The sequence below is a fragment of the Tenrec ecaudatus genome, chromosome 9 (genome assembly GCF_050624435.1).
Source record: "Tenrec ecaudatus isolate mTenEca1 chromosome 9, mTenEca1.hap1, whole genome shotgun sequence".
NCBI lineage: Eukaryota > Metazoa > Chordata > Mammalia > Afrosoricida > Tenrecidae > Tenrec > Tenrec ecaudatus.
The window spans coordinates 140683876-140700234 of NC_134538.1; the positions used below are offsets into that span (position 1 = coordinate 140683876).

General features: G+C 44.3%; 1 protein-coding gene across 3 annotated transcripts in view; it reads left to right on the forward strand.

The window, feature by feature from the left end:
* CPED1 (cadherin like and PC-esterase domain containing 1) overlaps positions 1 to 6855 on the forward strand; it is a 325775-nt gene extending 318920 nt beyond the window's left edge. Inside the window, exon 23 of one of the 3 annotated variants that reach the window (XM_075558608.1) lies at positions 4049 to 6854. In XM_075558608.1, coding sequence (XP_075414723.1) covers positions 4049 to 4267 — 219 coding nt within the window. In that variant the 3' untranslated portion in view covers positions 4268 to 6854. Of the gene's footprint in view, positions 1 to 4048 lie in introns of all 3 variants that reach the window. The other 2 variants (XM_075558609.1, XM_075558610.1) reach the window with 2 other exon arrangements.
* The last annotated feature ends 9504 nt before the right edge of the window (positions 6856 to 16359 follow it).

Sequence of the window (16359 nt, forward strand, 5' to 3'; positions counted from 1 at the left end):
CCCCCTCACTCCCTGCTCCCCTCTCCATCATGAACCCTTAATTTTTTTAATTATTATTGTTTTGTCATATCTTACACTGTCTGAGGTCTCCCTTCACCCGATTTTCTGTTGTCCCCCATGGAGGATGTTATATGTAGATCCCTGTAATTGGTTCCCCCTTTCCAACCCACCCTCCCTCCACCCTACCAGTATCGCCACTCACACCACTGGTCCTAAAGGGATCGTCTGCCCTGGATTCCCTGTGTTTCCAGTTCCTATCTGTTCCAGTGTACATCCTCTGGTCTAGCCAGACTTGCAAGGTAGAATTGGGATCATGATAGTGGAGGGAAGGAAGCATTTAAGAACTAGAGGAAAGTTGTATGTTTCATTGTTGCTACACTGCACCCTGGCTGGCTTGTCTCCTCCCCAGGACCCTTCTGTAAGGGGAGGTCCAGCTGCCTACAGATGGATTTGGGTCCCAAATCTACACTCCCTCTCATTCACAATGATCTGATTTTTTTGTTTTTTGATGCCTGATACCTATGATAAATGTGCCATCTCTGAAATGCATTGCCAGGCGCTTGGCTCTTGGTTAGCCAGGACTCAGTAAGTTAAGTAGGGGCTCACTTGTGCTTACATAGAATCTTGGACCTTGCCGCTAATCCACTCTTAAAGGAGCATCGAGATGGGATGCAATTTTTCCCCATAAGAAAGAACTGAAAATGAATTAATCCATTCTCAACCATCAAGATTTTACTCCAACCTTGCCTTTTTATGAAAACCATTACACAGAAATTTCAAAGTAAATAAGTTCAGAGTTAAATAATATCATTTAAATAAGAAACACAACATTAGTGCCTTGAGACTGATGAGGATCTGGATCTGTGGACACGGATGTGGAGAGGAGGGATGGAGAGCGAGTCGTTGTTTGGAAGGGGAATCCCCTTCCATAAAATCAACTGGGAGCTGTTTTTCAGGAGTTTCTTTCCCCTTCTTTGCCTTTTTTCACTAGGACCTGGCTGGCTTTCTCTTAAAAAAAAAGTCTGTGGAATGTGGTCAGCTGTTGGCATTTCCTTAACTGTTTTCTAACAGGTTTTACTAAATTATCATCAACAATTATTGATAACACAGTGAACCAGTTCGTAATCACGATGATTCTTTTCAAAAAGCTCTTTCTTAAAAAAGGAGTTTTTAAATCTAAAAACAGTACAAGAAGCCACAAAAACAAATAAAATGACAGCAATCACATGGAACACAGCCGCAAAAGGTTTAAATAACTCTTAGTAATGACGCCAACTAATGCCGAGAGACTGAAACACGTGCTGCTCTTGTTTACAAAGATCACGTGTGTCAGGTCGGGCTGCCACGTTTGGTTTGAGCTGCGCGGCAAAATTTTCTCGACATTTTGCGTCGAAATGCGATTACGTCAAGTACTGATGTGGCTGAGCCCCGGGGTTCCACTGCACAATTTCAGAAATGCTAGGGGACAGTTCTCTTCTGTCGCACAGGCGCGTGGTCAGTGGGAATCAACTCGATGGCCGTGAGTGTGTTTGGTTAGCTTGCTTTTTGAGTAGTGCGAGGTTGCTGGGGGCCACCACTCTGGGCCCTCAAGGTTGCAACTCTGAGTTGTCCGTGCAGAAAAAGGAGTGTCATGCTCTCTCTCTTTGTGAAGGCTTAGTGGGTCCCCAAAGGCCTGCGCTCCAGGGAGCGCTACGGTAGAGTGCAACAGGCATCTCAGTATGTAGTTGCTCTCAGGCCCTGGGAACTCAAGGATGAATATAAAGAGGGCTGAGCTAGGAGGCAGTCTCAATGACACCTGCCTCTCCCCCCCCACCCCCTACCCCCTGTATGCCCCCTACTCACACACTAACCAAAATATTGTAACGGGGACGAAGCAATCATGCCTAGTGTTTCTTCCCGGAAGTGAAGTTCCCTCCCCCAGAAGATCATCAGCCCCCAGATACATCCCTTCTATAAGGCAACGTCACCTTTCCAGAGGTGAGGCAGGCCCAGTGGGAGCTGAAATTGAGTAGCGGACACAGCTGGGCTTCTTTCCCGGGAGGCTCCTGGCCCTCATAACTAATGGAGCATTTGCTCTATTAAATTCAACCCTGAGCTCATGCAAAACATTAGAATCCTTTCTTCAAGAACTCTGACCTTTGGTAGTGGGCTAGGCCTTGTTTCTCTTTTGCAGGCAATTAGCATGCAAGGCACCAGGCAATTTCGAAAGCCAAAACTTCAGATAAAATTATATAAACAACACTAACCTTACTTGGGCTTCAGAACGCTGAATAATATTTTTCTAGGGTCCGCTGCTCTCTTTCTGCATAAGTGCTTCCTTGCAGAAACGTTCTTAAGAATATTCGCTCCTTTGAGTTCTAGCCCAGTACAGACCTGCTCAAAATGGACAAAACCTTCAGGAGAACACCGGTCCATGCCGCAGTATTGCCGATTGTGGTTCAGGCGACAGCATGCTCAAGCAGGTATGCTACCTGCTACCCAAGAGAGGAACTCGCAGTCCTGAGGCCTGCAATCGTAGTCAGTGGCTTACTGAAAACTGAGGCCAAACTATGACCACGGGGATTCCTTACCACAGCTCTTTGGCTTCACCAGACTTCTCAAGAATCGCTTGACCCAAGGACCCAATCAATCAATCAATCAATCAAGACCCTCCCACAACTGCAGGAGAATAATTCATTTCTTTGGCATTTGTAGGGTGCAAATTGGGTTTGAATGCATTGCTATTGCTGGGTTTTCCCTCAAGATGGAAATATCTTTGATTGGGGGAGGGGGTTGTTATAAAGCAGTGCACATTAGCTCACTAACTCACTGCCATCTTTTCGATGCTGAGAAATGTTGACTCACTAGGACAAGGGAGAACTGTCGTTGTGAGTTTCTAAGACTGTAACTCTTTAAGGGAGTAGAAAGCCCCGCCTCTCTCCTGTGGTTTCAGACTAAGGAGCCTGCAGTTAGCGGCCCAACATGTAACCGCCATGTAACCAGGTCTCCTTGTGCACATCAGTTGTATTAAAAAGAAAAAGGTACCAAGTTCCAAAGAGCTGGGCTGTGAACCAATGTCGGTGGCTCAAGCACACCAGCTACTCTCAGAGAGAGCGAGGAGGCGGTTTCCCCTCAGAGTTTCAGCCTCAGAAAGTCTGGGTAACTCTTCTACTCTTGTCTGGCAGCGTCCGTGTGAGTGGGAACTGATTCTTCAGTGGCGGGTGACAATAATGCTTCTACAAACAGGTCACTGCTGCTAGGTCTGGGTGTCGTTTTTTGTTTTACTGAGGTTTCATTAAAATCATTCTTCTAAAACTGCATGTTCACTTGCAACACAACTCAAAGTACACATTTTCCAACTAGATCTAATGTGATTTTCCCCAAATACTCTAGCACTGCTGTTGTTGTCAATGTTACTTTTATTGAATTATCTTGTAGAGGATCAAGCCTGTGTAAGTAAAGCATCATAAAAACAAAACCATTCCCATATAGGCTCACTTGGAATCAGAATCAGCCTGATGGAAGTGAATGAGCCAAACTTTAGGTTAAGTCAAACTTACTCCCTGTCATGGAGTCAATTCGGCTCATAGTGACCCCATAGAATAAGGTAGAACTGTGCCTATGTGGTTCCAAGCCCGGGACTTTCTATGGGAGTAGAAAATCCTGTCTTTCTCTCCAGAAGCAACTGGTGGTTTCAAACCACTGACCTTGCAGATCATAGCCCAATGAGTAACCACTACACCACCCAGGTGGTTTGGTCTCTATCACAGACACACACTTACACATACACACACCCCACCACCACCACCCCACCCCACCCCCAGCACTGTGTTAGGGATCTGATCTGAAATGGACATGGGAAAAGTGACAAACATTCAAATTTCCACCATAGTTCTGTGGTGTCAGAAGTAGCCCTGCTTCTCGGTTACAAAGCTCACTTCCTGTGGTCACTTGGTGACATTTGTGGGACAGACACGGTGCTCACCTCCGAGAGTCAGTCTGCCTTGATGCAGGGTTTTAAATGTCCTGGAGTTTTGCCGCTCTGATTTTTTTCCCTCTCTATTTGCAGGTCGTGAAATCAAAGTTGTCCAAAGAATATCACCTCATTAAAATGAAACCATCAAGGAACCATATCGTGGGGAGATATTTCAGCATTCAGAACAGACTTCAACATCTACAAGACTCTGGAGCAAACATCTCCTCTCCATATCATGTCAGAGGTCCGATTAATCAGGTTTATTCTGAGATCCTTCTCAGCAGGATGTGTGCGAGTGAACGGACTGTGTAGACGTGCCGGAGGATTGAGCTGGGAGCTGGAGACAGGAAATCCAGCTGGACACTGCTCTGGGAACCCCATCCTGGACAGACCATGTATCCCAGATCCACCTGCCACACTTGTGTGCACCATCACACACACGCACACACCCAAATGCACTTGTATCTTTCCATAGCTTTATAAAGTCAAGATAAGCACCTGAAAGCCCCTTGGTTGCAGATGGAAAGACAGAACTAGATGTCAGTTACTTGAAGCTTAATTAAACCAAGACCACTGTGGGTCAGGAATGACATTGTGACAGCCAAGAGAAATCGAGATACTTGAACTATGTGCCCAAACAAGGGCAATGCTCTTAGGAGATGCTCTCTCCTCCGTAGGTCCGATAACAGGAAAAGGGGAAGCAATTACATTCCGTTTGCCAGCGGAGATTGCACTTGGGTCCTTCGTCAGCTGGAAAAGGGGCCCTGACGATGGCTTTGGCTGCGTGAATCAAATGCTTATCAAAACCATTTCTTCCCGTGCTTTGTAAATGAGAGGACTGAAGGGGAAATGAAAGGATGGTTCACAAGGAAGTCCCGAGAGCTTCCAGGAGAAAAGCAGAGAGTGAAATACTTTACCATAAAAACACCTGTGCACTCCTGTGATGCTTATAAACATTCCTTTCTGTCCAGCGTGAGAAAGGGGTGGGGAACTGCCATCTAGGTGGTTTAAATGAGTGCTTTTAAAGCAAGGAACGAATGATACGTTTTTCACATTTTGTCTGCCTGTTTCGCTGATGTTTTACCAAAGAGATCTTTTGTTTGCTGTTACAACCTGCGTAAGTTGAGATTACAATTATGTTTTATGTAAATATTCTGCAAAGGATTTGTGCCTGTTTCCCACGAGGCATTTGTCCACGTTTTAAATAGCCCTATGTTACTAGTATCTGAATCATTAGTCTCCCGAGCAATTGGAGCAGTGATAGCAAATCCAAATTTAGAGTAGACATCGAATTATGTTTTAGTAAAGCTTAGCAAACCTATAAAATACCTAATTTGCATATCAATAACTTTCTCTTCTATATTTTAAGTTCAAAATGGCAAATGTCTTTACTCTGTATTAGCACCTGGTGAGGTAACACCTCGCAGTTACAATGTGGTTTTTGTTTGCTTGTTTGCTCTTAACATAATTTGTATTTGAGGGGGATATAGCTGAGAGCTGAAACTGCCCAATGTAAACATAACTCTGTTCAATGGGGACTGTTGTTAGGTGTCATCAAACGCGTGGTTGCCCCCAGCAACCCGGGATGTGCCAGTTCACAATGGTTCTTATGTTGGAGGCCATTCTTACAACCATGTTGAAGGTCTCCCCCCTTTTCACGGACCTTCTGCTGTGCCAAACCCGATGGCCTTCTCCAGAGCAGGTCCCCCGGGATAACATGTCCCAAGTCCATGAGACAAAGTCTCGCCCCTCGTGCCTCTGGGTGGCGTTCTGATTGCACTTCTTCCAAGCGAGATGTATTTGTGCTTCGGGAAGTCCTAAAGGATACTCAATATTCAAAGGTATCAACTCTCCTTTGGTCTTCTTTATTCGTTGTATGTCTTCCATAGACATATGAGATCATTGAAAATACCACGACTTGGGTAAAGTACACATTGATCCTCAAAGTGACATTTTTGCTTTGTAAGCAGATTTACCCAATGGCGCAGTAAGCTGCTGATGTCTTGAGCACAACCTTCCTAGGTGGTGATTATGGATCCAAGTAAGATGGACCACTTGACCACTTCCATATTTTCTCCATTTGCCATCATACTGCTATTGGTCCAATTTTGAGAATTTTTGTGTTCTCTCTGGAGAGGTATAATCCGCCCTGAAGGCTGTCGTCTTTGATCTTTATTAGTCAGGGCTTTAAGTCCTATTCATGTGTAATAAGAAGATTATGTCATCTACATTTGGAAGATTATTGATGAGTCTTCCTCCAGTCCTGATGCCAACGTGGGTTATCCTATTGATATTTGAAATACTCCATTGGCATAGTTTCCAGCATCACTGCAAAACACAAGTCACCACAAGATGACAAATCCCCCTTGGGCAATTCTATTACTATACAGAAAATACAACTATTTTGATTGATCAGTTTCTTAGTATGAGTATCAACTTTAAAAAAATACTCTATTTTTATATATATTTTTATATGAAGACAAATGTGAATTTATATTTAACTGTGTTAAATTATATTTAAGCACAAATATCACTTGTTGTGAACCATACATAGTTGCCTTTTACAGACGACAGGTTTTTGTTTTTAAGAACGGTACTGAGTTAGCCAAAAGTGGAAGATTTTCTTCTAGGATCTTCCATGATATGTAAGCATCATGTTAAAGTTTTCAGTGATTTAAGAAAAAAAATATGGATTGTCATCAACTGATGCAGCGCATCCATGGTGTGTTTTAATGTATGATTTACTCTGTAGCCATGTCACATGCAGTGCGTGTTTCCTGCCATTACCTCTTCAATCCAACTGTAAAACTCTTCTGGCTGAGGTAGTCTGGTATTTACCTCTTCAGTGTTGAAAAGATAGTAGATTGGGGAAATAACTGTAACAATATTATCAATAAACATCTTACTATTGTCCATGTCTGCAGAGCATCTGTTATTTTCCTTTCTTCTGGCAGAACAGAGCCATACAAGCCAGGATCACTGGGCAGGATGTTACCATGTGGATTCTAACACTGGAGCATGCTTCAGTGGGATTTCCATCCAATCCTGCCGTTCTCTGAGTTTATGATCAGATGAAGTCCCTGCTGCTCGATGACCAATGTTTTTGAGTATAGTGTACTAAGTCTTTTATTGTTGTTGTTTTAAGGGGACTTACAGCATGATGATCACTTTAATTATTCATACCTGGAGAAATGATTTTTCTTAATTTGCTGGAAAAGATACTATATGCTTTAGCAAGTTCATAGTTTGAGTAGAAGGGAATGGATGCGTGCATTTGACATTTCTAGATGTTAAAGCAAAGGGACTGTAGTAGTGTCGGGTAAAAATTGATCACTCTCCCGTCTAAATGAAATTCAACTAAAAAAATAGATGATTAAAATGTATGAATAACTGCATACACCTTTCCAAGCATACTGTTGGCACATGTGTCCCTGTAAGTATGCATGTGCATGCCTGGGGATGTGGGTGTGTCTGTCTGTCTGTCTGTTTTTAAAGGTGTAGTACTTTGGTTGCCAGATCGGCGATTCAAAACCACCTGCGGCTCTGCAGAAGATGCGGCTTTCTACACCCGGCAGAGTTACCATGTTGGAAACCCACAGGGGCAGGTCTTCCCTGTCCTATAGGCTCCTTATGAGGTGTCATCAACTCAGTGGCAGTGAGTTTGGCTATTTTTAGTTAATTTGCGGTGTAGTGTATTACAGGTCGGACTTCTAACTACAAGGTCAGCAATTCGAAACCACTAGCTACTCCTCGGGAGAGAGATGAGGCTTGTTATTCCTATAAAGATTGATAGTCTCAAAACCCACCAGGGCAGTTTGTTCAATTTAAGGAACCTTTCAATTCTACCCCATACTCTCGGTACTCGATGGCAGGGAGTTTGGAGTTGGAGTAACCAGTTACAACAACGTGCAGCTAAAAAACGTTAAGGATGCAACATGTTTTCTGTAACACTACGCTTCTTCTCTGGCAAGCATCTCTCTCTCTCTGGTCCTCAGCCTCTCAGCCACTTGTTACAAAATCCCTTGAGTGCTGATAAATGCCCAAAGAATACCCCACTCTGCAAGTCATCCACCTGCCTGCAGGCCCTCAGCTCGACTCTCTCCGTGGGCTCCAAAGCCTGCTGCTTTGTCTCACAGTCTCTGCCGTGGCTGCCACTCCTCCATCTCAGACATGGTCTCTCGTGGCTCCACTTTCCTGATGGTCACAGGATTCTCCCCGCCTGCTTCTGAGCCGGCTTCCTTTCTACCCAGTGGAATGGTCACGCTAGCCCCCCTATCCCCACATACACACACACATAAGAGTCCTCCCCACCTTATGTGCTCATTCCCACCCAGTCGCTTGATGGGCGTGACAGCAACTACTGGATAAAAGGGTCATGGCAAGTAATTCAGCCATACCTCAAAGGGTTCCTTAAATTGAACAAATGCTAAAACAACCATTAGTATCTAAGATTTCTCCCTGTGAAACTTTATCTTATAAATACAAGATAAATTTAAAAGCCATCAAAACCCCGTGGTCAGAATCGTGCCTTGCAAATGAGAAAACCACTTTGAGTAAACTCCTAGGAGGCGATTCTTTCCAAAATATGAATCCAGTACAAAACAATACCACCACAGAGGCTGATATAGTGAATGGATGAGGGAGCAATTGCTCTGCAAATGCTACTGTCGTATGGTTTTTCTCTCTTCTTCGTTTTTATGTGTACTTAAAGTTCAAGTGGTTTTGATTGCTCTTGGAAACGAAGGCACGTTGATGGATCGCTTTAGCTGCAGGGGATGATCCAGAAGTTGTGAGAAACCCCAAAGACCTTCCAAAGACCGCAGGATACCGCCAGTGCCTGAGAACAAGATTTTGCCCTTGGCACGGCTTCCAAGGTTCGATATGCCAAAGAGCCTTTTATCGTGATTTTTATTGCTGCGGGGACTGCTATTATCAACTTCCATATTTCTTTTATGATTCATTCACTTGGGGTAGGAGGCTCACAGAGCTCATTTTAGTTCTTTCTAATTGACATGGACCGTGTAGCACACCATCTGTTTTCTTTGTGAGTGATAAAGCAAATATCAAGAATTTTGTTATATGGTTCTGTTCAGCCTGGCACACTGGGCTTTGCCACACTCGATTCATGGTCAGCTTATGAATTCTGAAACATATCAAGAGTACTTCCCTGAAATTCTGTTCATAGTGGAGTTGAGAATAATTACTTAACCCCAACTAATAGTTAAAACATAATAAAATTCACATTCAAGAAATCCCTACAACAGGATTCCTACAGGGCGGTCACATTGAGGTAGATTCGATTTTGAATTTGATAGATGCTGACTGGCATTTTTTACCCCAGTCCGTAGCACTCTCTGCAAAGAACTGTTTCCATTTAGTGTTTTTTCCAATCCTTTGTGTAACATATCTGGGGGAAAATATTGCATTTTTAGATGAGGTTATGAATAGACATTTAATATCTCCGGCCAAGATATTTCCTTGGGAAATTTATGTGTAGCATCCCATTCTTCTTTTTTTATTACCCGAAAAAAGCAGTGCCTGTGAAATTCATAAAAATGTCTCGGTGTTTTTAAAGCAAAGTAATTATAATTGATTAGTAGTACATCCACATTTAGACATAACACTATTTCATATATATATAATGTATTCAATTAATTCTCAACTAGGAGTGACACATTTCATGGTTGGCCATTGAAAAGCAGCGTGGGGGCTAGGCTCCAAGAAGGAATGGGCTGGCGTGTACCTACTTATGCGTTTGCTGGAGTTGCACCTTCATTTTGTTCTTTACACCAAAAATATGTTTTACGATGATGCTACATCCAAGTCTCCACGTGCGCCATCCAGGTCGATATCTGCATTTCATTTACCCTCTGGAATTCAACTTTTCTATTTGATCTCTTAACTTCCAGGCTTCTATGATAAAGTTGTGTGCGTGAATATTAGAACAACATTTAAGAATATTACAATTAAATGGACATATATTTATGTTCCATCTGTACCCACTCATTTAAGTCTGAAGTTATTTGGTTTCCAGTAGATCTTTTTACCTTAATGACTGAAGATTTAGCAGTCAGAATTCTTTCCTCTTCTGAAAGTATGTTGAATTTTAAAAAGGTACAAAATGCCAACATTGAAGCAAATGTACTTTAGGTTAGTCCAAGGGTCTACCGCAATCAGAAAAGGGTTGTAAGGGAAGTTACAGCACAGGCCTTTATTATAAGAGCAAAATTCTTATAATCCCCACACTGGATTCTACAGTAGATAGAAAATATGACCACACTCTCTCCAGATCCTAGATGTCTCTTTGAACCTCTTCTTAACATCCACGTCATTTTCTGAGGGTCTTGTTCTCAAATACATAGTAAATAATAATTTTATTTTATTTTTGGACCCAAGATTACAACCTAGATTAACCAATGGGCATCTTGATGTGGCTTTAATGATAACTTTTTTCTTTATAATCCACAAAAAAAAAATGTCCTCTAAGCACCAATATAGTATATCCTTCGGAGAACTGGAAGTAGCGACCCATCTTTTACTACCTTTATTATTCACCCGTAGAATTGCTCATCCATCCTGACAGCCTCTGTGTGTCCTTCCCCCCCGAAATGGAATCTATGCAGTATTTTCTGGTGCATTCAACTTGTAATACAAGCTACATTTAAGAGCTTGATTCTGAGTTCTTGATTTCATTGCACATGGCATAAAGCACCTGTTTTGAAGGGTATGAACTCTCCAGTTTTACACTGTCATGAAAAGAGTTCCTAAGCCTTTTGTTAAAAGTTGAAACTGTTTGAATCTACCAGTTGCTCCTCAGGAAAAAAAATGAAGCTGTCAGCTCCTGGAAAGACTTGCAACTTGGACATCCTCGGGAGCAATTCTACTCTGTCTGATCGGGTTGCTGTGAGTTAGAATTGACTCCAGGACAGTGGGATGCTGTTGGCCTCTATCATTCTGTTGTACATGGTGTGGTGGTTACATAATCTGGTGTCAATTTGGGACTTGATAGGATTAAGTGTGAAGGGGTGGAGTCTAGTCTGTCAATTGGAGCATAGCCAATGAGGCCTCTGTGTGGGCGTGGCCTTCTCCTGAAAATTCCAGGAAATCCGATTTTCTTCATTGGAGGCTGGAGAGACACTTTCTCTCTCTACTTATTTCCTGTGAGACATCCCTGAGGAGAAGCCACCTGGACCTACTCTGATGCAGTCCTGGGCATTGGAGAAGACACATGAAGACCTCTGAAGCGCTGAGATGCTTACAGCACCACTGGATCCAAAGACTTTCTACCCACTGGCCTGTGATCGTCCTGCACTCAGCATCACTGCATGTGTTCCATGAGTCTGAGAAGAATGTCTAGATTGGTATCAGACACACGGACTAATATCAGACTTGTGGACTTGGACTGGACTGGGTTGGGATGCTTTCTTAATGTACAATTACCCTTTATATAAAACTCTCTTTTACACACATATGTGTCTCCATGAATTTGTTTATCTACTCTACCCTGAACTAACACACATGGGGTCCCTAGGAGTGAAGCCAACTCAATGACACCTAATTACCACATGTCATTGATAAACTCACTGCCACCTAGTTGATTCTGACTCCCAACAACCCTTTAGGACAGGGTAGAACTGGCCCTGTGGATTCCCAAGACAGTAACTCTTTATGGGAGTAGAAAACTTTATCTTGGTCCCACATAGCCAACTGGCAGTTCCAAACCACTGACCTTGCGGTGAGCAGCCCAACTTCTGTCCCCCCAAACCGGCAGGGCTCCTTCTGTCATTGATAGTGCATTAAATTATTTGCAGCCACTTCTACATATACGATAACACTTGATCTGCATCCAGAATAGTACGGAGGCAAATGGAAACATTGAGGTTGTAGCCTAAAATTGGTTGAGTCCATCAGATGGCACGCATTTTGCCTCACCGTTTCTACCACATGTGCATCCCCACCGGGGAAAACCTGGTGTCTGTTGACACTTGCCTACAAAGAGTACCCATTTAAGCATTCACATTAGCTATGCAAAATCGATGGAATGTTTTTAAAAGGGTGTGGTCACCATACTTACACAAGGTCTTCCGACCAGGAACAGAATGGATTTTCCAAGGCCATCATGCTCTTGGTAAACACCCTGAACTCTGTCTTGGCCACCCATCCCATCAAGAAAGTGAACTCGCTCATGAATTATTTATGGATTTCGAGATGAAGCTGATACAGACATCACATCGCATCTCGGGTTTCCGTTTCCCAGCAGAATGGGCTGGCGAGTGGGGGATGGGTCCACGTGGTGTTTTGCTGTTTGCTCTGCTCTGGCTCTTCCAAGTCTGACGACTGTCCTTCCCGGAGCAGGTTTCTCTGCAAAAGGAAGTACTCAAGTACTCGTGGCAGTTATCTTCACTGAGCTGCGACAATAAATACCTCCCTCTGACCACTGAGCCTCCAATTGTTTTGCGGTCTCTGCAGACACGCCGGCCAAAATAGTGTCTCTGGACAAAGTGGGTATCCCTAAGGGACTCAGAAAACAAGGGTCCGGGGTCATTTCCATAAAAAACTCACACTCTGTAAAAATGCACACCAGTGGTAGGTGTAAGCAATAATCCTATATCCACTGCGTCCTTTGAAGAGGCCGCCTGTCTGATTTACATCAGTGTGTGCACCCTTTTGTATAACAGGTTCCTCTATCTCCAGATACCTTCCCAGGTGCTCGTCTGGACCTGCGGAGAATGTGGTCTGAGGCTTCTGCCAAGCAGTGGCAGAGATGGGAGGAATGTGCTAGGGAAGTGTCTGCCAGGTGCTTCGCTTGGGAGGCGACATGGGGCTGATCTGCCAGAGACCGACAGACTGAGGAGATGCTAGGGCAGATTGGACGGCAGTGGCATAAGGGCTCCAAATATTGAAACTCGAAGGAGAGCCATAGAAAAGAGGAGGCAGATCTGAGCCTTCCAGGAAATGAATGGACCCGTGCAACGACTCCTGGATGGAAATCTTGGTGTGGCGGGCGGAGGGGTTCTTCCCTGTACTCCTCCCTTCACCTCCTCCTCGGCCTCACATTTTCCCCAAGGGGCTCCTGAACACGCACGTATCCCTGCTGTCAAACGCTGAAATGGAAGACGTGTAAGATGGCAACATCAAGCTGATTGAATCTTAGAAGATGCACCCCGTTGAGACTGCCCCCCATCTCTTATTATGGGAAAACCTAACAGCCTCCTTCCAAGCCTACTTTCCACTCAGAATCCATTCCCTATCTGGCTTCACTTTCAGTCTATGTTACTCCCATGGTCCTTTGTCCATCTCTATCATTGTGCTTTTGACACATGTTTCCCACCTCACTAAACTGAACTTGGCAAGACCTGAGACTGACATGTCCTCAGCTTTCTAGTATACAGTGTCTAACAGAGAGAGATGGTAACATTCTCAATGTACTCAGAAGCAACAAAGCCCACATGGAAGAAGCACACTAGCCTGTGTGACTATGAGGTCTGAAGGGATCAGGTAACAGGCATCAAAGAACAAAAATTCATATCATTGTAAATGAAGGTGAGTGCAGAGAGGAGACCCAAAGCCCATCTGTAGGGAACTGGACACCCCTTACTGAAGGGTTACAGGGAGGAGACGAGCTAGTCAGGGTCTAGGGTAGCAATGATGAAACATACAACTTTCCTCTAATTCTTAAATTCGCCCTCCCTCACCCCTCCCCCACTATCATGATCCCATTTCTACCTTACAAATCTGGCTAGACGAGAGGATGTACACTGGTACAGATAGCAATTGGAAACACAGGGAATCCAGGAGAGATGATCCCTTCGGAACCAGTGCTGAGAGTGGCAGTACTGGGAGGGTGGGGTGGAAAGGGGGAACCTATTACAAGGATCTACATATAACCTCCTCCCTGGGGGATGGACAACAGAAAAGTGGCTGAAGGGAGACATCTCATAGTGTAAAATATAACAAAACAATAATAATTTATAAATTATCAAGGGTTCATGGGGAAGGGGGAGCAGGGAGGGAGGGGAATAAATGAGGACCTGATACCAAAGGCTCAAGTAGAAAGCAAATGTTTTAAGAACGATGATGGCAGCAAATGTACAAATGCGCTTGACACATGGATGGATGTATGGATTGTGATAAGAGTTGTACGAGCCCCCAATAAAATGATTTAATAATTTTTTTAAATTCTCGATGTAGCACGCAGAGGGAGTGGGACATGAAAGGTGTGCCCTGGTCCACACTGACTCAGAGGGGAGGATGCCAGGAAGTGGCGTCCCTACTTGCATCTGATGCAGCATCCTGAGCCTCACAGTCCCAAAAGGCCTAAGATGCCCCAGGTCTCCTTGCTGTCCTCTCCACCCAGCCCTAGCAACCGTGCTTTCTCGAAAGTGTCTCCAGTCATTTGTTGGACATTTCCATTGAATAGGTTCCAACTCCTGGTGATCCCACAGACAAGAGAACAGAACCTTGGGCATCCCTGAACCATGTTCAGGATCGTTGGTGTGCTGGCGCCCCTGGTGGTGGTTCCGCATATAACCTATGGGACTGCTCCTCCAGCGCTGTATCAGATCATAGTAGGCTGTGCCCCATAGGTGGTTTTATTGGCTTATATTTGGAAGCATATTGTTCAGTGCTTCCTCCTTCGTCAGTCTTCATCTAGGAGTTCTATTGAAATCCGTCAACCAGGCGTAGCTCAGCATCAACGGCAAAGCCTCTAGCAGGAGAGAGTATAAAAGCTACCACATTATGACAAACTGATAGGTGGGCAGTGACAAGACGTTCTACACAGGTCTCAAAGAGTAATAGGGTCTCCTGCCTCAACTCCTTATAAGAGGCCTAGGGCTTTAAGAGAGATTCTGGCACAAAGATTTTACTTGTGGCATTTCAGGCATCAGCCAGTGGGAGACAGGGTTGTGGGAGGAGGCAGCGGGCCTCTATAGCCTCAAATCACTTGCCCCAAGGCCTCTGCATTCCCAAGCCAAGATTGGAGGAGCTAGCGAGGCAGCTGTCAGCTCGCTGGGGTCTGGAGTTTGTGGGGAGCCAAGCATGCGGTCTGTCCTTCTAACGTACGCACCAGTAGAACACAGCTTCAGATCTTAGAACCAGTCCTATTAGCACTCTTTTTCTACCCTAACTGTTGTCAAATGCACTATTAATGTAGCATCAAAATTCATTTTGGGTCATAAATCTCCCTGTAATTTTATATATAATAAGTGCTTACAGATGCAAATCATGTTCCAATAGAGGGACAACATGATTCAAAGAAGCACTGGCCAGCTTGTAGTGATTTTGCCAACAGCTGTTTTAAGTTAGCATATGTAGATCCCCAGACTTGTGTATCTGAGATAGAAGTCAATGTCAACAGTACATTAACAATGCGACTGAATTTAATTAAGAGATTGAAAGCGCTGTGGGTGGAGAGCTCGCATTTTCACGGGGCAGCATAGGTGGGTTGACATCTGTTTCTGGTGAGTTTCAAATAGGCACTTGCATCCGACATTCACTGGTTCCACACATAGAGATATTTTTGGGGGGTTTTGTTTTTCAACAATGGAGTGTCTGCAAGATTTCTCCGCGGTTTTTTGCTACAACAAGATGGCAAGATAGGTTCCCCAGCAATGTGATTTTGCAAGTGGCATTGGATATGCCATTTAAACATGCATCGGGGAAGTATGAAGAAGCCTGGGAGGCATGAGAAGGATCCTCTTCTATCCCTCACAGACGAGAACTTCCAAAATGTAAACTCATCAACATGGAGTCCTACAACGACCTGGGGGGACAGGACAGAACTGCCTGTGTGGGTGTCTGAGACTGGGTCAGAACTTGCTGCTGGACAAAGCCAGGTCGGAGAGTCAGGTCATATGGAGAGCTGTTTGTTTGTTGTTTCGTTCTGCTCCCAAATGACACCCCACTTTGCTCACCATTCTGTATGTCACTAGCTAATGCTGTCTGAAATCCTCTCAGTTAATGTAATCACTGGAGCTAACCTCCAGAATCTTTGGAGATGTTAACATCCTTGGGAGGACTGACTACTTGTAGCATGAGCTAATTTACTCACAAAGCTCTCCTCCCCATCGTGGACTAAACAAATAAGGGGGAAGAGATATCGTTTTTGGAGTGGACTCCACGGAGAAAAAGAATGAGGGATGCAGTCGGGAGATGCAGCGGGACCTTGACTGCAGACAAGTGCTGGACTGTGCCAAGTCCACCTCAGAAGGCTGCAGTCGGAAATCACTCGCAACCATGGAGGTGGAGCATGTGGAGGAGTTGCGAGGGAATTCTAATTAGGTACCTGGAGAAGCAAGATTTCAAGAATGGCCTGAATTGGCAGCTCCCTTTTCCTGCTGTGTGCATTCTTCTGCTTTAGCTCAGTCAGAGACTTAAACATTGCAGTACGTTCTTGCCCCCTT